Source organism: Pelecanus crispus, chromosome Z (assembly GCF_030463565.1).
Source record: "Pelecanus crispus isolate bPelCri1 chromosome Z, bPelCri1.pri, whole genome shotgun sequence".
Taxonomy (NCBI): Eukaryota; Metazoa; Chordata; class Aves; order Pelecaniformes; family Pelecanidae; genus Pelecanus; species Pelecanus crispus.
Window position 1 is genome coordinate 40,453,021 of NC_134676.1, and position 21,401 is coordinate 40,474,421.

The 21,401-nt window shown below is 39.7% G+C and overlaps 1 protein-coding gene across 1 annotated transcript in view; it reads left to right on the top strand.

Moving 5' to 3' along the window:
- Nucleotides 1–9,246, top strand: part of CEMIP2 (cell migration inducing hyaluronidase 2) — a 36,647-nt gene extending 27,401 nt beyond the window's left edge. The window contains exons 15-23 of the mRNA XM_075726247.1: nt 1,474–1,651; nt 2,146–2,361; nt 3,084–3,292; nt 3,820–4,005; nt 5,197–5,416; nt 6,037–6,135; nt 7,296–7,444; nt 8,183–8,289; nt 9,050–9,246. Coding sequence (XP_075582362.1) covers nt 1,474–1,651; nt 2,146–2,361; nt 3,084–3,292; nt 3,820–4,005; nt 5,197–5,416; nt 6,037–6,135; nt 7,296–7,444; nt 8,183–8,289; nt 9,050–9,246 — 1,561 coding nt within the window. The remainder of the gene's footprint in view (nt 1–1,473; nt 1,652–2,145; nt 2,362–3,083; nt 3,293–3,819; nt 4,006–5,196; nt 5,417–6,036; nt 6,136–7,295; nt 7,445–8,182; nt 8,290–9,049) is intronic.
- Nucleotides 9,247–21,401: the final 12,155 nt, after the last annotated feature.

Genomic DNA, 21,401 nt, shown 5'->3' on the forward strand with positions numbered 1-21,401 from the left:
TCAGTCACCCTCACAGTGAAAAACTTTCTCCTTGTGCTCAGGAGGAACCTCCTGTTTTTCAGCTTGTGCCCATTGCTTTTGGTCCTGTCACCGGACACCAATGGAGAAAGCCTGGCTCAGTCTTCTTTACACCCTCCTTTCAGAGATTCTTATACATTGATGAGATTCCTGCCTGAGCCTTCTCTGCTCCAGACTGAACAGTCTGAGGTCTCCCAATGTTTCCTCCTATGGGAGAGGCTCCAGTCACTTAATCATCTTTGTGGCCCTTTGTTAGACTCTCTGCAGTAGCTCCATGTCCATCTTGTATTGGGGACAAGCACTCTAGGTGTGGCTTCACCAGTGCTGAATAGATGGGAAAGATCACCTCCCTCGATCTGTTGGCAACACTTCTCCCAGTGCAGCCCAGGATACCATTTGTCTCTTTCCGGCAAAGGCACATTGCTGGCTTATGGTCAACTTGGTTTCCCCCAGGACCTCATAGGTCCTTTTCACTGGCACATAGGGTTGTTCCTCCCTAGGTACAGGACTTTGCATTTCCCCATGAAGAACTTCATGAGGTTCCCATTTGTCCGTTCCTCCAGCCTGTCAAGGTCTATGTGGATGGCAGCATGACCCTCTGGTTTATCAGCTGCTCCTTGCAGTTTTGTGCCCTCCGCAAACTTGCTGAGACTATACTCAGCCCCATCATCCAGGCCACTAATGAAGATGTTGAACAAGATTAGACGTAGTATTGATCCCTGGGGTGCACCCAGTTACTGGCTTCCAAGTAGACTTCATACTACTACCCTCTGGGCCCAACTGTTCAGGTAGTTTTCAATCCACCTCACTGTCCTCTCATCCAGCTCATACTTCATGTGGATCTTATGGGACACGGTGTCAGAAGCCTTAATGAAGTTTAGGTAGACCATGTCCGCTGCTCTCCCCGCAGCTACCAGGCCAGTCATTTCATCACAGAAACTTATCAAGATGGTCAAGCATGACTGCTCCTTGGTGAATCCATGCTGATTACTCCTGATGACTTTCTTGTCCTTCATGTGACTTGAAATGGTTTCCAGGATTAGCTGCTCCATCACCTTCCCGGGGATCAAGCTAAGGCTTACTAGCCTGCAATTCCCTGAGGGTTCCTTCTTGAAGTGAGAAGTGACGTTTGCTTTCCTCCAGTCTATGGGCATTTCTCCCAGTTGCCATGATCAATCAAAGAGCAGGTGATATTATTCTGCTGCGTTGGGAAAGGGGCACATTTGCAAATGGACAGCGATAGCTCTTCTAACGAAAATTAAAAAAAAGCGGTAGATTTTTTGACTCATTAGGTAAGTGCAGAAACAAGATTTCCTTCACTAAGATCTAACCTGCAAGTCATTCTCTTAATGTTGCTTTCTTGATTCCTCTGAGAGGAATTGTATTTATGACATAGATTCAGGGTTATCATGGGTTTTGTTACAGGATGCTATAAATATTTGCTTGCATTAACAGGACATTTCCAATCAGAGGCTTTCAAATTTATGATGGACCTATTCACCTTACCAAGTGCACATTCAAAAACTTTGTGCCAACTCCAGACAGATTTACCAGTGCAGTTGGATTCTTGATGAAAAATCCATGGCAGATGACACCAAAAAATAATATTTCTCTTGTGAAGTTTGGTCCGAATGTAAGTTTATTACAAGGTTTTTTTATTCTTTCAAATGGCTTGATTTCTTTCTTTTGCTGTATTGAAAATAAACATCCAATGGCCCTAGGTCATCTTTTCCATACATCCCTACTCCAGAGTTTTTCTCTTGGTTGGAAGTTACCTAAGGTGTGTCCTTTGTCTCCCGAGCAAAAAGTAATACCAGGGGAGATGTAGGATGTGTTGCAAGATGATCTCTTTCATGGCTAATGTTAAGTCTGAAAGGAGATTTTTATAAGGTTTGGTATATCCTTAGTAATGAATTTTCAGTTGCAAATATTAACACTGTTCAGAAGCAAGAGCTGGCCTGAGCCTATTGCAAATCAAAATGTCTGTTTTGCAAGATTCCACTGTCCTTGACAAGGTTTTTAATCAACTTTGTCAAATTCCTGTGTATCTGCAGGTGTGCAAGTGTTAGTCTGTTCTTTGCCTGGGGGCAAAAAAAAACCTATAAATATTTTAATTGTTGTTGCCAGGTTTCTTTGAAAGCCTTCTTTGGAAAACCTGGTCCCTGGTTTGAAGAAGGAGATCTGGATGGTGACAAGAACTCTGTATTCCATGATCTGGATGGTTCAGTGACTGACTACAAGGATACCTATGTGGGCAGAATGGATAACTACTTGATTCAACACCCCAAATGCATTAATATTACAGAATGGAATGGAGTGGTTTGCAGTGGGACCTATGCACAGGCTAGTGCTCTTGTAGCTTTCTGTTTGAGGCAAATCTACAATATGAATAACTTGTGGGGGCAGGGGGAGTGTGAGAACTACAAAATTATGTCTTTGGATTCTTTGATGTTTTGAAAATACTTTTATGCATATTACACTTTTCAGCCAGTTGTGTATATTGTGTTCCCTTCAGCATGCAAACTGGGAGTACAGTATTAGATGCTGCAAGGTAAAATCAAATGTGTATGCATGCCAGGAGTTCTATGTTGCAGCCCTATCTGCTAAAACATTTTTGTATTGGAGGTATTTTCTTCCACTGGAATTCTGTCTGTCTTTTTTTCACAGAGTGGGTTTTAAGGGGCTTTTTATTTCTCTCTCTTTTTTTCTTTTTTTCTTCTTCTTTTTTTTAAATGGAGATGTTAAATACTACCTTCTGAATACAAATCTCATGTGGGTCTGATTCCCATTCTGGTTCCTGTTTTATATGAGTTTGGCCAAGTACCATAGCTGATCCTATACACTTCCACCCCCCGCCCCTTTCCTCCCCTTTTTTTGTCTGTAAAATGGACAAAATAGTTTTTCAAATAGGGCTCTTAAGGAGATATTCGTGTATTGTGTAACTCAGAACATCAAACTGCAGCATTTTGCCTAATAATGTACTGATTATTCTTCACTATTTAATTTTCTTTTGCAAAGAGTCCAAATTTTTCCTCTTTCTTTTCATCCTCCTTAATATCATATAGGTTTATGTCCAAACCTGGAATGGACAGAATCTTTCCATGACTATTGTGCGAGATGAGTACCCAGCCAATCCCATGGTTCTTCGAGGTATTAATCAGAGAGCTGTCTTTCAACAATACCAGCCAGTAGTGATGCTCGAAAAGGGCTACACAATACATTGGAATGGAAAAGCTCCAAACGTCACCTATCTTTATCTCATTAACTTCAACAAGTATGCTTACTTTCTTTCATGTCATTGATCCTTAACGCAATACTGAAGTAATGTCCTGCAGAATTATCATGTGTGAGAGTTCGCAACTGTCAGTAAGACTGGATCTTGGGTTGGGCGGTTTTTGTAACTACAAATACTGAAGTATGAAAAGCAAGAGATTAAGCAATAAACCTGCACCTAAAGTTAAAATTCTGTCCAGTATGGTGTCTTTAAGGAAAATCGTTTGGAGAAGAAAATATGCAAATAGTGAAGTTGAGCAGAATTGGAGTTGAATAGTTTAGCATACTTGATTTTGTTGTCAGATAAACTTATTAAATGTCTCAATTATAAAATCAAATAAATCCTGAGAGTATCAAAGTTACTGTAACATTTAATGAAACACTTCATGTAGAAAGGGGAGGAAAGATCTGGTTAAGGGTTTGGGAGCTTTTTGTGTTCCTGTTACTTGTTTTCTGAGTGATCTGTTTGCTGTGTATTGTCATCTGAATTGTTCCTTCAGTGAATCATACAGTTTCTTTTGTTTTCAGGAATGACTGGATTCGTGTTGGTCTTTGTTATCAACCAAATACAGATTTTGTTATAGTACTGGAAACTTTTCAAAGGCGGTCATCTGCTCTGTCAAGCAAGGTAGAGCGCTACATGCCTGTATCTTCAATGATGGAGCTCGAAAAGAATCGATCAGACAAGAAGTTCTACTTTGACAACAGTACTGGGTAACTCCTTGTAACTTGACCGTATTGGAAGATGTTGTTTAACCTTAAAATGTCCAGTTTGATAGTGTTAAAAACAACTGATTGAGACACCTGCGTAAGAGGAGAGCTGTTGCGAAGGAGCCCAAAGCCTATTTGAAAGAATACTTTATGTGACTTTGAATCTCCAGAATACAGTGGTTGTCACTGAAATACTTTTCCAAGAGCACCACAGTTCCCACAGATATTTCCTACCCCATGTCTGGGGAAAATGCGGTATCTGGTGTGCTGCAGAGCAGTGTGTTTCAGGAAGTACCTCTTAAGTCTTCAATGAAAATTTGTGCTTTCTTGTTAAACTGAAAATTCCAGAAATTTCCAAGAAGTTTTCTGTTCCAGGAACATTTTAAGAATGTATTTCTGAAAATCCTAATCTGTTTTCAGCTTTCTCAAACGTAAATAAAAGTCGTAGTCTCTCTTTCAAAAGTACTTCTGACAGAGGCTACTGAGATCCTTCTGAGAGGTTTAAGATGTGGTCAGCTTTGAATAAGTCCTACATACATCACTTGTGTGTTTTGCAAATGTTGATCTTTAATTTCTAATTTGTTCTTCTTATTTATTTTGTTCCCCTATCTGCTACTTTGTCTCTCTGTAGTAAATGCGCAGATGAATGTAGCTTTTGAAAAGACATTTAAGTTTCTTTTGTCTAAAAGCTACAGTGATAACAGTCAAATATATAATAGAAGAATTACTGGTCTCTGTGTACTGTGAACACTGATGACCAGTACCCCCTAAACTGCATTTCCAGGCATTTTCAACAGTACATTGTCCAGTTACATTGCCCAGTGCTGGTGTGTGAAGTTGAATATCCAGTTACTGCTGGGTATCTGCAAGGATCTATGATCAAAGAAAACAGTTATGCTCTGCAGTTTGTTTTTTGTTTCCTGCAAGCCACTGATTTGAGGAGTGGCTGTTCTTTTCAAAGTATATGCATTCATAATGATGTCGCCTTTAATTATTGGCAATTTCAGATATGTCAGTAGAGAATTCCTAATGCTAGTGAACTGTAAATATTTTGAAAAAGTTTGAACAATGGTGCAGAAGTGAATACTGTGGTTTCTCTGTTTCTGAAAATCATGAAATATAGCTGTTAAGGCTTAACATAAATACCTATCTTTCCAGCAATTGATCTAGATTCTTTTTCCCCCTTCTGTGTAGATTACTGTTTTTATTTCTTCAAGCCAAATATAATAGGGATGGTCACAGTTATTGCTCATCTCAGGGATGTGAAAGGATCAAGATTGTGACCAAAGATTCAGCAAAAGGGGTCAGTAACTGCATGGCAAAAGCATACCCAAAGTACTACCAAGGACCAACCGTTATAAAGCGGATGCCAGTAAAAACTACTGTACCATGTACAAAATGTGGCACAACTCAGGTAAAGTAAAATAAGCAAAAACTTTCATGAACTGTATAGTTTGTGTTGCTGTCTACATGCTTTAACGCAGAATTTCAGTCTTTCAGCACAGAATACTGCACCTGCAGGTTTGTGGTGGTCAAATTGTTAATCTCCTATATGCCAGAAGGCAGGGAGTCCCTTGTAGCACAAAGGTCTCAGTTTTTGTTCTTTGAAAAATACTGCTTCATCTCTCACTGAGTGCTACAGAGAAGGGACATAGGTAGATCTGATGTCTTGTACTACAGTACTGTCTGTACTCCATGTAGTATAGCTTTGCTGCAGAGATCTACATGCTATAGGCCAACCTTCTCTCTTCTTTTTTGGATCTTTGCTTATAGCATGAACTTGAAATTGCATTATCTGTTTTAGCTATACAAGCTAAAGGAAGCTTGTAAGCTGAGAAGAATATTGAGAGTAAGGAGTAAAATAGGTTACACTATACATCATGATATTTATTAGCTTTGCTAGTACTGTAAATAATGCCACTGACAAATGGATGCATGTGCTTTGGAGCATGGATGGTCTGTTGTAAGTTGTCTGACATAAGGTGTTGAAGACACATGGATATGTGTACTTACCTGTTTTTGTTTGATACCTAGATGGTATTCACCAGTGATCCTCACAAAAACTACCTCCTTGTGCAGATTAATTCATCTGGTAAAAAAGAATTAAGCAGAGGTCAACAAGCATTTATTTCTGTAAGTATTCTTCATGGTTTTCTTGTGTCTTTCTTTTTAGCAGTTTCTATTGCAACAGTTATACAGCTCTACATAGTGCTGACCTCATTTTTCTTCACTTGAATGAAAAGTGTTCATTCATAGTTTAAAAACCAAACCGTCAAAAAGCTGATGTTTTAACCTCAGAAAATAAGGCTCCAAAGCTCCATTTTGTATTCGAATCCTTTCCTCCTGAAGAGAAAATTGTGCCAGTAAGGGAGAGTTTAAAATCTTCAGATTCATGTTGAAATCTGGATGGATATCCATTTTTATTGATGGCTGCTTTTGGCGGGGCAGGGGGACTCCCACCAAATGACGTTTTAGTTAAATCCATGTTGTTGAAATTGTTTTTGTGCTAAGAGATTGGTGAGTTAATGGGATGAGTCATTCAAGCCATTAAGCTTTGCTAAACTCCTTCAAAATGGCAATTACTAAAGAATCCATAGACATTTCTGTATTTGTTCTGATGCAGTCCCGATAAAGCTAATAATGTGATACTGTACAAAAAGTAGTTTACTTACACTTTTCTATTTGGATGCTGAAGGAGACTTGCACATGATGCTGAAATATTATCCTCACACCACAAAGCTTAAAGTCTGTAGGCGGCTTACATTCTGCAATGTCAGTGCATTCACTTGGTTGAAATAATAAAACTCTTGAGATATTTAGATAGACAAATAGCATGTGAGCAGCGTAACCTTAGTAGCTGCAAACTTCTACAGGAATGTGTGTGCCATATCCAAAGCAGTAAGACTGCTCCGTAGAAAGAAACTGTGCTGCTGCAGGGACAGATTAACTGCGCTATTGCCAAGAAGTCAAGGTAGTTCACTATCTGAATTTTAGCTTCCTGAAGCAGGAGCAGTGACCGAGGCAGGTAGTGAGTCACCTGAAATGTATGACCTCCCTGTAGAAGCCAGGGACTGAAGGCTCCCGTGCAATTTCAGAAGTCCCACTGAAAGCCTCCCCTCAATGGGGAAAATTTAAGAGATGCCAGGGAGAAGCAAGTGTTTGTAAGGAAATTAGTAACACCACTGTGTCTAACTAGATGAAGATCAACACCGAGTGCAGTAGAATCGCTCTGTTTAATTCATATTAACTTAAAGAAAGAAAAAGTTCTTTTCTCTTTTTTACCTTCCATTCAGGTCAACAACACTGTGTTTTCCTTCAAGGATAATGGTATACTTATTGTTGTAGTTGATGCCTGCGTTGGCACAGTGTCGTTAAACAAATTATTTTCTGGAGTAGACATTAAGCGTGTAGATGGATATTTAAAATCTGGAATTCCGCAAAGGTATGTGTAATGACCATTTATTTCCACCATGTCCTGTAAGCTGTAGCTCTGCTTTCTAACAAAGATTTAAATAATGATGTCTATACAGGAGCACTGAAAGTGAGCAAAACGTATCTAAGTTGAGGAGAAAGGAGAAACTTCAGAGCATTTTAACAGACAATTTAGCCTTACTTGAGAAAACAAACCAACTCACGTTTTGAACACTTAAAATTTTCCAGTGTTGCCTGTCTTTCACCTCAAAAAGAATTCTTTTTTTAACTACACATCATGTAATAACACTTCTTGCTTAAAACAATATTTAACTTTTTGTTTAATAAGGTCACTTAAGGACACTAACAAAAACTATGTGACAAGATAACACAGTGTTCTCTCCCTGTCTAGGGAGAAAATTGCTTATCACTTAAGAAAGGTAAAAAGTTACTGCCAGAAAAATCAGCATTCTAATATTCTAATTTTGGATCAATATCTAAACTTGATTTTTTGATACAAAATATTAAACTATATTTAAATAACACTTTCCAATTATTTTGAAGTTTAAATTTAAAAGTCAGTTTAAAAAAAAATTCTGGGTGGGTGCTTTTCTAGGTAGTGCTTTCAGAGAGGGCTGACTGTTTGCATGTCATGAAATGACATAGCATGAGTACTCTTAAGCAAGTGGACTATGAGGCCAGCTAGCTGTAAAAGCATGTAGCAGAATATTAAGAAAACTTTGTGTTTATAACACCGTTTCTGCTGCAGGTCTATTGTTCTACTGAGCACAAGAGGTGATGTAGCAATTCCTGATAATTTATCAGAAGCCTTCATGTCCCTGGGGACAGCCAAACCGCCTTATCTTCAGAGCAACGGTTGGTGGAAATTTCGCACCTTTCTTTGACACCACCTTGGTCTGGATGTTGTGTGTTTATGTTGGCATGGTGGCTTTCTCATGGGGCGTGTGAAAAGGATGCAGCTGGCGGAGGATGGTTGCCAGTTTGCACTGGTGTGGGCTGCTGTGTTTCAGCCCTTGATGGGGGGGTGGGCAGGCCTTCAGCAGATGGGGCAGAAAACCCTTCCTGTCGCCCCACAGGGCGTTTTGTGAAGCTTCTTGCAAGGAGATAGTTGACTAGCAGTTCTTCGTGCCTGTGGACTACAGAAAAAGAACCCCAGGCTTTTTTCCCAAAGCCTGTATTTTGTGCCTCACCCAGCAAATCTATTTTTAAAGTATCTCCTGTGCCAGGCTAGTATTTCCTGTTCTAATAAAACTTGAAGGTAGAGATGAGAAGCTGTTGGTATTTTGAGGGGTGATCACTTTATAGGCCACATGGCGTATCTCTTGTCCGTTCAGGGCCCTGGCACAAGCCCTGTCTGAGAAAGCAGGTTTTATAACTGTCCTGATAGCTGTTTTTCAAATTAAGATTTCAGAGTATTTAATACTGAATATTGAAAAAGGAAATTGCAAATCGATATTTACTTGCGTAGTACACATGAAGCTGAAGAGTGGATTAATGTCCTGGATAATCTGGGGGTAGAATTTCAGAGGAGCGTGCTGTTCACTTACCAACACGTCCTGTGTTGTGCTTGGATGGGCTTGGCTGGTTCGGTAACACTGAGCTGTTTTTGTCACAGGAAGCCTGGCCTTTCTGGGCTTCAGAGGAAACTTTAAGCCATCCTGGATTAAGCTGTTTACCAGTCCTGCTGGGCATGGGCTTGTTCAGATAGAAAAGTATATCCCTTTACAACTGGAAGAGTATGGCTGTGCCAGAGCAATCAAAAGCCGACGGAAAGACCTCGAGCTTCTGAAGAAGGCTACGCGATCTCAGTAAAGACTAAGTTGTATATAAAAGCTGGGGGAAAAAAAAATGTGAACTAACTTATTTTTTAATTTATAGCATTTTAAACTATATTGTTATCCAAGTAAATCATGTTATTGTCTGACAGATGTTCGCCAGCATTGACTGCTTCAATGCCAATCTGTGCACCTTCTAGTTGTACAAAATAGTAAAGAATTTATTAGTGTTTGTATAAACAGGTTTCAGAGATTTTTCAGACGTTTGTATTTACTGTAAACAAGTTTCTTCTGTTTAATACTCCTTTTGTATGAAAGAGGGTGTTCATAAAAGCCTTAAATTTTTGATAACAGGTGTTGGAGTGCATCTTGGATTACTTGAAAGATTAACATTAAAGTCTCCATAACCAGCTTGAAGTAGTCATTATAACTTATGCATTTTCCCTCAGCTGTTGAGGTGTTTTCCTGAGGGTTTATTTAGCAGTCAGCTCAGTTACACTCTCAATCTGCTTTCCAGGGTGTTAAAAAACAATTTACCTTATGCTTGCAGCTGACTGAAGGGGTTTTAACTGCAGTAAAATTTTTGTTTTGCTGTATGAAAGATGGAGAGGGGGCATTCAAAGATGCAGCCCGGGGATGGGTGAGGATTGTGTACCATGCAACAGAGTTTAACAAGGCTATGTGTACCAGCATGGCATACAGAGCAGAAAATGACTACCGTTTTTTGCAGTCACTGTTTACTATTCACTCCTAAATATACAGGTGTCTGTAAGAGTTACTTCGGTAAACAGTCTGGGTGTTAAGGCTGCAGTCTTGGGTGCAGCCTGATTTCAGCTTTTTCTTTTAAAGCTTTTAGCCAGCAGGGTAAAGCTGAGATACTGTTATTCTCAATTTGTTATAAAACTAAACTTCTAGTCTTGCAGTGATGATTTTTTTTTTTTTTTTTTTTTTTTTAAAAAAGGCTATCCCGGCTCTAACTTTTAAGTGAGTGGAAAGTGCTCTCAAGTTCATTCAGGCATGTTATATCTTTTGCCTTATCTTCAACTCATTTAATATACTCATGTTGCTAATTCCTATTGATTTTATATTAGGTCTGTTTGATTTTTTTTTTTGGCTTTGTTGACTGACCCCTTCTGCAGATAGTGTGAAAATCACTTAGAAGAAATGAGGCACAGCTGCCCTTTTTCAGGATCCTAGTCTTTGAAATTCAATTTCAGAGACTGTAAAGATGCATTTTGTAGTAGGGAACAATAGGTGCCATAGAGCTAAAATGTAACCATAGTTCTTAATAAAACTGACATAGTTTCTTCTTGTATATGTTCTCATTCATTCTAGCTGGTATAATTTATCTACCATTCAGAGATGCTTTGTGCTTTGAATTCAAAATGGAGTGGCTATTGGAAATGACCTATATGCCTGTCTTCTCCAAAGAAGTTGAAAAACTGGGGATTTTTTTTTGTGCTTTAAAGGAGAGGAGGCACAGTAGCAGATCTATTATTCTGTTTAATTAAAATATGCTACCTCAGTGCTACAATTAAACTGCCTGGTCTAGTGTAGTTTCCAAAGTGAAAGGGGAGGGGAAAGGAGCACAACACAAGACATGAAGTTAGCAGATAGATGACTGATGTTACTTTTATTGTAAAACCAAGCCAAATGGATGATTGTGTATTTTGCAGTTGTTTTGATGCACAGTTCTCTTAATGTTTAAAAAAAAAAAGGGGGGGGGGGGGTTTGTTAGGGGGAGATGTGGTAAATTTTTAAGACTAGCTATAATGTTTGGTGTTACTAATGCAGGGCAATATGATTTAAATGCTCTGAGTGCAGTAGGGATAGTGTTTGGGGATTAAAATGGTTTTAAGGCTTCCACTGTTCTGTGGGTCATGCTCAGCAGAGAAATACTGATGAGGTAGTGACCTTCAGGCTTGTGAAGCTGGCCATTCTTTATCAGATTCTGCTGTTTTCAGGCATCTTGTAAAAATCATACTTGGAAGTGTCAAGGGTATTCTGATGTAGGGTTTACTGATGGACAATTGGACCTGAACCTGAAGTGTTGTCTTTTGTGTAAATTTAAACACTTGATAAAAAACATAAATAAATTTTTACATCTGACAAGGCAATAAAATCTTGAGTCTCTTCTGTTCTCATATCAAGCAATTTTGTAACGTGTGTTGCGTGAATACTATGAACTATTTTATTTCAGACATCAATGGACCTGTAAAGTTGAGCCACACACTTTCCACCTCATGCCTGAAACTCAGTGAGATCTTAAAAATGAGGCATCTCTGCCCCAAACCGAGTCTAAAAGGCATTGTAATTGTCTCTTTGTATACAAATAGATTGATTTCTATTCCTTACTCAAATGGTGTCGTTCTGCAGTAAAGAAATTAAGAACTCACGGGGCTCGAGAAAGGAAGGCAAGTTTAAAGCTCTAATGTAACGCTTTAGAGCTTTTTAAGGCACATCTGGGCTCATGTTCTTGCTCCACAGGTTGTTTTTACATTGTATTTTGTAATTGTTATAATCATTTAAAAACAACAACAAAGAAACAACAAAAGAATAAACAAACTACCTGGAGCAGGGATCAGGTTAAGTGTACTATCAATAAGGCTCCCTCTCTGGCCAAAGGCAACACTGATAATATACTATATGAGGGGCTGGAGACCCATCCTTGAACAGCCAGGATCATGGCAAGTACAATGCTTTAGGAAAAGATAGGCTTAATTCTGTGTTGTGGGACTGCAGTGACAGATGAGGCCCCACATAACTTCTGACCCAGGACTTGAAAATGTTTTCCTGTTCAGGGCAAGTCCTGTGATTTCCTCTGCTTCCCCTTAACTCCTTTTCACATTATTTAGGAAGGATGTACATCTAAGGACAGTCACTCAGCTCTGACTGAAAAGCCCTGTCCACTAGGTTTGATGATAGCTGTATCGTGGTGCAGTGGTCAATGAAGGTCAAAAGGGTATGTCACTGCTATATGTGTTTAAGGTGATCGTAATGTCATCCTAGTGTCCAAACAAAGTGCAAAGAAAAGCAGTAACTTCTGAACTACAAAATTGCATTTATGTGAGCTTTTTCCCGTAATTACTTTTCCACCTCTCCTGGTCATACTTGTTCTAGCACTTACAGGAAGGTTCTGTCCTTTCCTAGAGTTCACAAGCATATTTTTCTTTTCTAATGCCTTCTTTTTTTTCCTGTGTCTTGTGCTAGTTAAAATTCTAAAATAATACTCAGTATTGAAATATATAAGGCCACCTTTGGCTTGAGAAAATTTAGGAGCTTTTTAATTGTATGGCCTGGGAGTACTGCAATTTTGCATATTAAATTGTATTAACAATCATAACTTGTTAAAAAAACAAAGGCTTGTCTAACCATTGACTTGCATGATGGGGAATGATGGGACTGGCAAATCATAGATGTCCACCTCTCCTTTTTTTTATGTGATTAAACTCTGAAAAATAAATAGATTTTGGATAAACAGGAACAATTTGGGGAGAGAGCAATCTGGGGATCTCCTGACATCAGCCTAGCCTTTTCCGATACATCATCTTGTGCCTGCTCTTCTGTCCTTTGCTTAACACATACTGAAAAAATTCAGAGATTTGTGCTTTCTTGAAAGGTTTGTGGTTGTCAGGTTTGGTGTACTAGTGAGAAGTTGGCTTGGTCAGATCACAGAGAAATTTCAAAGTAATCAGTCTGTTTAAACTTTGTCCTTAAAGGCCAACTTTTTCACTTTTTTGGTTTCTATTGTATTTAAAAGTACAAAGCAGACTTAATTGCCATGCCTGGGAGGCAAATTCTTTGTTTCATCTTTGTCCAAGTTGAATGGGGTGGCAGCTGAATATCCTGATTTAGAATCTTTTTCTGAGGAAGTGTTCTTAGAACATGTAATGGCCTGTCTTTATATATAATTTGTTCTAAACAGAACATAACAACAAAGTGTTATTTCAGGGTTATTTTTGTGTGTGTGCAAGTTTATAAGTAATAATGCTGTGCTAGAACTGCTGTAAACAGAAATACAACAATCTCTTTCCTGTGCAGCATTTCCAGTGACATTTTCAACAGCTACACTAGGATCAGTTCAGGGTGTGTTTTGTGTAATTGGTAGCTTTTAGGGATGGACCTCAGATGATGGCATGTCATCTTTTTAGTATCTGTGAGGTTCTTCAGCAGAAGATGGTTTACTCCATCTGCAGTGTACGAACTATGATCTAATAGTTTTCTTCCATCTCTGGTGCAAATGACTGGTGCCTGATCTCAGTAATAGCAGACACCACCACAGTTATCTGTGGTCTCATATTATTTCTATTTCTGAGAAATGATTCTATGATGAGCATCACTCGGTAGTATATATTAAACATTTCTTCTTTTTAATAGTATTTTTAATAGTGTAATATGAATTTTCATATGGCAGCATGTTCTGGGTTAAATTTTTCTTTTATATATTATGCATATAATATATATAAAAATACATAATATTATACTCTCTATATATTATTCTATATTCCTATGTAGATACCAGATTCTTCTGTCCTTCACAACAGTGAAATGCAAAGCATTAGAAGATACAAGTATGCATACTCACATGAATTGTAGCAGCATGCACAATTGCCATTGGGGTCCTTCTGCTAGCTAGCAGACAAATGTAAAATAAGACCTCATGTCAGGCTTTAATAGTTGGACATGGAAGAAAACAAATGAAGGTTCAAGAAAAATTCGTTTGCAGTCTCTTTGCCCTATAAGCCATACACACTGTTCTCCTTTTGCTTTGTAGGGGCAGGGTTCTCCTCACCACTTCCCTCTTAGTCCATAAGGGCTGGGGTGCTGCTCTGGTTAAGTATCTTGTTCGCGTAGAATTTTCCATTTCTGGTATTCCCAATGTTTTGCTGCCTGTGGATTTTTCTGAGTAATTGTCCGTCCTTCTTCTCCATTACCTCTATTTCTGAAGCATCTTGAGGAGTGGGTTGGACCTCTCCTGTTTTCCCACCCTTTTAGTCTACCCAGCCTGACTTGAATTTCAAAATGTAATCTGCCTCTTTTAACAGAGCCATTACCCAAAATACAATTCTTCTGTTAAAATCTCTTGTCCCCGTGATTCACATTGTAGCAACATGTTCAAGATCAGATAGATGCATGAAAATAGCTTTTGTAAATAAGCATCAGTTGCGGGGACACTGCCTGTGTCAAACTGAAGGAATTAACAGCACAGAACTCGTGTAAAAATGTTGATCTCTGCTGCCAAACAGGCCCTTTGTAATTTGGGAGGCAGGGTGGTTTTGAATTCTTCCATAGCTGTCATGTTGAATGAACCAGATTAAACACTTTATGCTCCAGAGTACAGAATTAGAATGAGTACCAATATGAAGCTTAGAAATGTTGATATCTACTCTTTATAGGAACAATTGGCTGTTTTTTTCTCTTATGATACTTCAGTTTCATTACTTTCACACTTAAGTCATTGTGCACTCTTCCCTCCCCCTGCCCCAGGCAGTCCTACACAACTCCATGACATTGTTAATAGTGACATATAAGCCAGTCTCTAAAAAGAAGTTAATAAATTACGTTCACACTAATATGCATGTGCGTAGCAGTTACTGATTATACAAGTAGTAAACTAGGGTCTTAAGTGAACTGCAGTTTCTAGATTTATATGTGTAAATAGCTATTAATATATTTCCCAAAGCAGACCCTAAAATCACAAAAATATTTTTGTGTGCAAACGGTTCCTCTCTTTGCCTGTGAAAGCCTGGTGTTTAGGATCTATGAAAGGGTAAATGACATTGCAAATTGCCAGGAATCTGTACTGATGTTGTTAAGGAAGGTTGTTGCTAGAGGGCCCCAGGACATGAAGCCTCACACAGAGCTTAATAGCTAAGCAAATGCTCTGTTAGGAGCATGGTGTATTGTAAGTTTGAGTCAAAATCATGTTTTCCCTCTCACAGGTGTATATATATACACTAAAACCAATATGTGAACCCACATCTATAATTAATCAAATTCTGATCAAGCACTTAAAAGACTCAAACACACTGTGTCTTGATTGTAAACATGAAGAATTCTCAGAAATGTGCAAAAGTAATGAAGTTGAACAGAGACATGGCATTTACTAGAATATACCTGTGATGTGGAAGTACAAAGTGAGATGACATTTCTTATTAGGCAGAGACACAACAATACAGGTGCAGGCAAATCCTTGATCTCTAAAGACAGTCATTACCCATGACATCTTTGTAATTTTTTAAAGTTGTCATCCCATAAATGAATAACCTGTGAATAATCAGCTACATGAGCTTAAGGTCCTAGGAACAACTGTTTGAATGTAAGTGTGGTTTTTTTGTTCATGAGAATTGTTGCAGAAGTAATTTGGCAATTTGTACCTAAAGAGAGTGTTTAATTCTGCTTTTGTTTTTTGTAGTCTGTTAACTCTTGCTTTACCTTCTACTTCTTGCAAACCAAGTTCTTATACTGGAACTGTAAAGCTCCTTCTTACACAATTAATGAACCCAACTACATGCAGAGCAGCCATCAGTGAGATTTTTGAGACCAAAAAACCAAACAAAACTCTTTCCCAGTGTAACAGTGGGTGGGGAGGAGTGTGGCTTTTGCATGTGTTCACTGACTCTTTTGCAGATTTGTCTGCATCTTCCCTAGCATTGATACAGTTGCAGTAGTGCTGCTTATTTTTCATGTGAGGCAGAAAAATTGTGTGGATATAATTGTACATCTTTTTTTGGAAGATGGGAAGCCAATTATACTGGTACCAAGAAAATGCAGTCCACATGTACATACATAATGCATTAGGAATGGGGTACCCAGATCTGCAGGACTGGTTTTGAAATGCAAGGCAGTAATTATATATATAAAAATAGTTTCATTTCCAGCCAAGTAGCCAAAGCTCATCCAGAAAGCTTCTTTCATTGGGTATGTAGAGACTGTCCCAGAGAAAATGTTGAGGGATCACAGAATATCCAGAAAGAGCTGATTCATCATGGAAGAGGACAAGTTTAGGAAAGAAATGTCTGTAAATGATGGCATGATTTTTCTTTTTCAGATAAAGTATGCCACAAACAGGAATGGGTTCCCATGCAGGAAACAGCTCTTCCGTAAAACAGGCCAGGGAACAGAGCGTATTAGGCCAAGGCAGTGGCAGAGCAAACAAAACTTAAGTGCAGCAGCTACTGATTTCCTTCCTCTGTCATGCCACAGCATAATTTGCTGCAGAACTACAGAGAAGCAATTACTCCAGCTTTCAACACAGTTCGCACCTCTGATTTGGATACCGAGTAATGCATGCCCTCATCCTAACAGATACTTAGATCAAAAGGGACCAGCTATGGAAAAACACGTGCAGGCAGATGAATACATTTGCTATCAAAGTAAATTTCCCTGAGATATTACCAGAAAAAGGGAAGTTCTCTTATGAAGGAAATAGTTCAAGAAAGATTAGCATGAGGCTATAGAGTGCTTTGACGGAAGGAAGTTATTTTTGTACCTCCTCTAGTTAGCTAGTGCTCACGAAGCAAGAAGCACTGTGATGTGCAAAACCAAAACCTACCCCTACTGATTTTACAAGCACTGCTAACAGACACAGAAAAAGCCCTCCTGTTCATATTGTGGTCTTGCACTCAGAGGAAACATAGAGAAGCTCACACAAGAGAAGCAGAGGTGTCACACCTGCCTGGCCGGAGCCAGCAGCCAGTGAGAGAAATGATGTGGCTGAGCAGCCCAGAAATAAAAGAGAATCTGTAGCCAAATTTCTGAAGTGAAACGTTTTGGAGTAAGGATTCTTGAAGCACAACCTTTCTAGAGCCTTTTAGGAGCATTAACTACTACAGGGTATGTCAGACCCTGGAAGGCTTGCGTGTATTTGCAAAAGCTGGTTTTGGTGTGTCTCGGCTGCAACCCTGTAACAGTGAGCTGATAGGACACAGTCTGGGAGGAGCAGTTATTTGCTGGGGTGTTTGCAGCTCCAGCATGCTTGGACCCAGAAGAGGCAGTGGCAAATGGCAGGGATCTCATATTGCTTTACTACTTGGCACCTGTCCAGCAGATATTGCATCCTCTTAACAAGATCTCCCTGCCAGACAAAGCAACAAAGAAAGGCTTGCCATCACATTAACTGACTAAGATGAAGCCTTAATAAAAAGGGGGTCACTTTAATTAATAGTTTAATGTGAGCCTCTAAATTGAAATCTCGATGGAGGGAATTAGAATAACCTCTGGGTGACCTTAATTGGAGCTATCTGCCGAGCTTCGCATTAAGAAACGTACAGCACAGGTTGTTGTGAGCACAGATGAAAGAGTATCTTGGGTGGGAGCACTGGGGAGATGAAGGAAGGATTAAAAGAGACAACACAAATTACTGAAGAAGATATTTTTCCTGCCTCTTAGCTCCCACTCCATCTTGAGCATTAAATTCCAGATGTTCCCCACTGAAAATCTCCAACATATGTCCATCTTCAAACAAAAACCTGTAACTAGGCTGTTGAGTAAAATCTGAGGCTGTCTCTCAGCATGACTGAAGATCGTGGTTTAATCAGCTGGCAAAAATGTTCTCAGATAGCTCTGCCATAGCTCTCTTGCCATTTTACATTGTAATTAAAAACACAACAACAAAATGTCAGAAGCTGTTGCCTCTGGAATAAAATATGGCAACAATGCATTGGAAACTAGGAGAAATTGAACTTGGTTGGGAGGTAGAAGTCTGGTTTTCTTTCCTAGCTAGATTTTTTTCTTTTAAAGTAATGCTTCCATCAAAGTAACGGCTGTTAGTCTGGACTCTGAGCAGATCTGCATGGCAATAAAGATAGCTTCAGACTTTCAGTATCAGATTGAAAAGTACAGATGGAGACAGAGGATGGCAACTGCTTTGGGGTATTTGGTGCCAGCTGATAATTGCAATAGCAGCCAACTTAAAAAATGCCATAGCAGACCCTACGGAGTTGTTTATCCCTAACCCAGTGCCTATGTATCTTCTTTAAACACTGTGCAGGGGCTCAGGCCCCATGCACTTCCTGGCGCAACGTATCAGAAGGGGCCATTTCCACCTCTGTCATCTGAGTCCTTTCTTCCTTGCCTGTTCCAGAGTTCTTCCTCCCAGATTAGTTTTTCTCCAGATGTCAAATGTCTAAAGCTCATTAGTCGACATTAGTTCAGCCTTAAACATCCATTAGATGTTCTCTGTCCTGTTCTTAGTCATCGTGGTTTCCCACACCCATTAAGAAAAAAGACAGTCAGCAAAATGACACATTATTAACTCTTCCTCTTCCAATGGAAGGGCAAGGTTAAACACTAACTCAGTGTAGATATAATCGAGAGAACATTGATAAAAATCAAGTTTTTAGTCTTTCTACTGCCTATTTTGAAAGACTACCACCAGTTTACAGTTTCTTTGCTCTGCCTGTGTAAGGGGAAGACATTTCCACTAGCATCTATGTCTGCTCAGTAATGTCAGTAATGCTTTCTGAGGTTTTTGTTGTGAGCCATGATGCACAGTGTACATAGCAGAACAACAAAGTTGGAATCAAAATGGTTCCCAACTACATTACTGTGAAGAGAAAGCCTAAAGTTCCACATACCATTTCAAAAGTATTTTTATCATTTGTATGTTCAGTAGGAATGACGTTATTCTTATGCCAGTTTGGGGTATTTTAATGTTTATTTTTTCATGTAGGGCTTTATATTTCAGCAGAGGGCACTGTGACCTTACTTAGAAATTAATCTGTTAATTGGGCCACTTGAGCATGGAAAAAAATTATACCATTTTTCCTCAGCATCAGTCCTTAAATCACAGGGTTATATATGCAGGATTCACTTATTCTCCATTTTAATCACTGCGTCATCACCATGGCTAAAAGACTGGAAGCAAGTGAGAAAAAACTCTTCATGGAATTAATATACTTAAAAAAAAAATCTCTTTACTATTCTGTAGGATAAAATTAGCTAAATAAAGGCTTGGACTTTTTTAGTCTACGGTAACATAGTTTTCCACAGTACAACCCCTGGTGTAGGCATTTTAAAAAAGACTTTACAGCAGCTGCTCTATCAGAGGATAACAAAAAACCCCCTTCAAAACTCCCAGACCTCACTGATGTGTACAAGTCACTGAAGCACAACCTGCTGTTCTGTGCATTACCACCCACAAAGGGCAAAAGCACCAAACCCACCTCCGCTGCAATTAAACCTGAGGGAGGGCAGGACAGACTGTAAGACTGGCATCCCTGCTTTCCTCTGGGAGCCAAGCCTGAGCTGCAAGCCCCAGACAGCCCCTGGCTTCCTTTTGGGCTCAGCTCTTGCCTTTTGGCATGAGCACATTGGCTTCTGAGGCTTGTTTTGAGTCTCAACCACCAAGCGAGTAGGTAGGCACTAGGAATTTGCTGAAATAAGGAAGGTGCGAGGAAACAAGAAGGAGGAAGTGGGCCTTTGCCACCTGTCTCCCCACCAGGCTGGGATGTCTGGTGTTACACCAGCTTGCTGTGGAGCATTTTGTGATGAGCGTCTCACAACTAAAATGTGTGGCGGGGTTACGAGCAGCAGAGGTAGCGCAAGATGGTGCCTTGTGGTGCAGCGAGGCCATTAGCATCGCCTACTGCAAGCCAGCGGTGTGCCCTTGCTCTAGCCAAAGGTATACCAACCACCATGTCTCTGGCATTGCAGAGCTGGCTGTGAGGCTGTCCCCACTTTGTCAAACGGTGTGAGCTGAACAACTGTGTGAATAGGAAGCAAAGGTGTTGCTGCCAGGTGGACTTTTATTGATTCAATTCATTCAGCTGCTACACAGAAAATGCCGGTAAAAGGGTAGTAATAGAAAGAGATCTTTCATGTGAGGCAGTTTAGCTAGCTGAAAATATTCCCTAAAAGATAAATCAGTCACTCTTACAAGTGTGTATGTGCGTGTTTGTAGCTATTAACAATGAAAATATGAGGTCAGGATAAAGAAAAGACACTAATATAGGCTAGTAACCCCATCCTTTAAATTTTCTGCATTGACTGGATTATATCCAAAACTTTCAGCTGCTATTTTATCCAAAGGTGGTATTTGTATTCCTCGCAGATCATATATAGCTTGGCAGGAGGTACAACGGTTGCTTTGAGCTCTCCAGCTAGGAAAGCTTATTTGAGGTATCTCCATTTGTTTTTTACAGTAGCATGTCTGAGGAAAAGCAACTTGTTTTCTAAGAATGACCCTCTTCTTTTCCTCCCTCTCTGGGATTAAACATGCTGGTTTTGCAAAGCAGAAATATGAGCAACTGTCACTTGTGCTTTGGACTGCAGAATTATAATCCTGGGTACTAAGGGGTGCTGTGATGCTAGACACCTATTATTTCCTGTGACCTGTGACCCGCTGCAGATAGTTGACCAGCTGGTGTTGATTGTGATCCATTTATACACTGCTTGTACCAGAAGACCTCTGGGAACGTGAGGCTTCTTTTGGTTTATAGATGTCTAACACCAAAGCTGGAAACAGGTAATACAAGAAGGGGACTTTCCTGTGGGCAACACGCTAGAGTCCTGCCCTGCTGAGAGTTATTTCTAGCCCCATGGGCATGCTACATACCTGACAAGTACAATAGTTATGCATTCTTTGTAGCCAAAAGTTTGTGGCAAAATCGCCCACCACCTTGTTGACAGGCTGTCCTACTAGAAGCTGTCAGCAGGATCCCTCTAATGAGACAACTATTTCTTCACAACGTGTTAAATAACAGATCTACCTGCACATAAAAGCCATATGCCACAAAACAGTGACCTCTAGCTAATTATCGTTCCTATCCCCCCACTGCACCCACGGGAAAAGTTGCAGCAGTTCAATTTCTCTGGCCCTTTCTATGTCTTTGATTTTGGGATAAACATGACAGCTGAAGCTAACAGGAATGCTCTGTGACAATGTGAGAACAATGTCTTGGTTTTTACTTCTGTTTTTCATTTGACATGTTACCACCTTTGCTGCTTTCAGAAGATTGATAGGTTTCACTGCATGCCTCCATTTGCCTGGTACAGTCCCCCACTACTCCCCAGCAATAAATTCTGTGGCCAGGATGCCAAAATCAAGCAACTTCAAAACCACAATGACCCCAGCATTGGTTTGTGATTCTAAACGATGCAATTCCCATCATGTTCAAAAGCCTCTCTGTTGTGTCTTGTTGTGAGTCTGTAGTTAGTGCTGGTTCCAAAGAAAGCAGCCTCACCTCTATA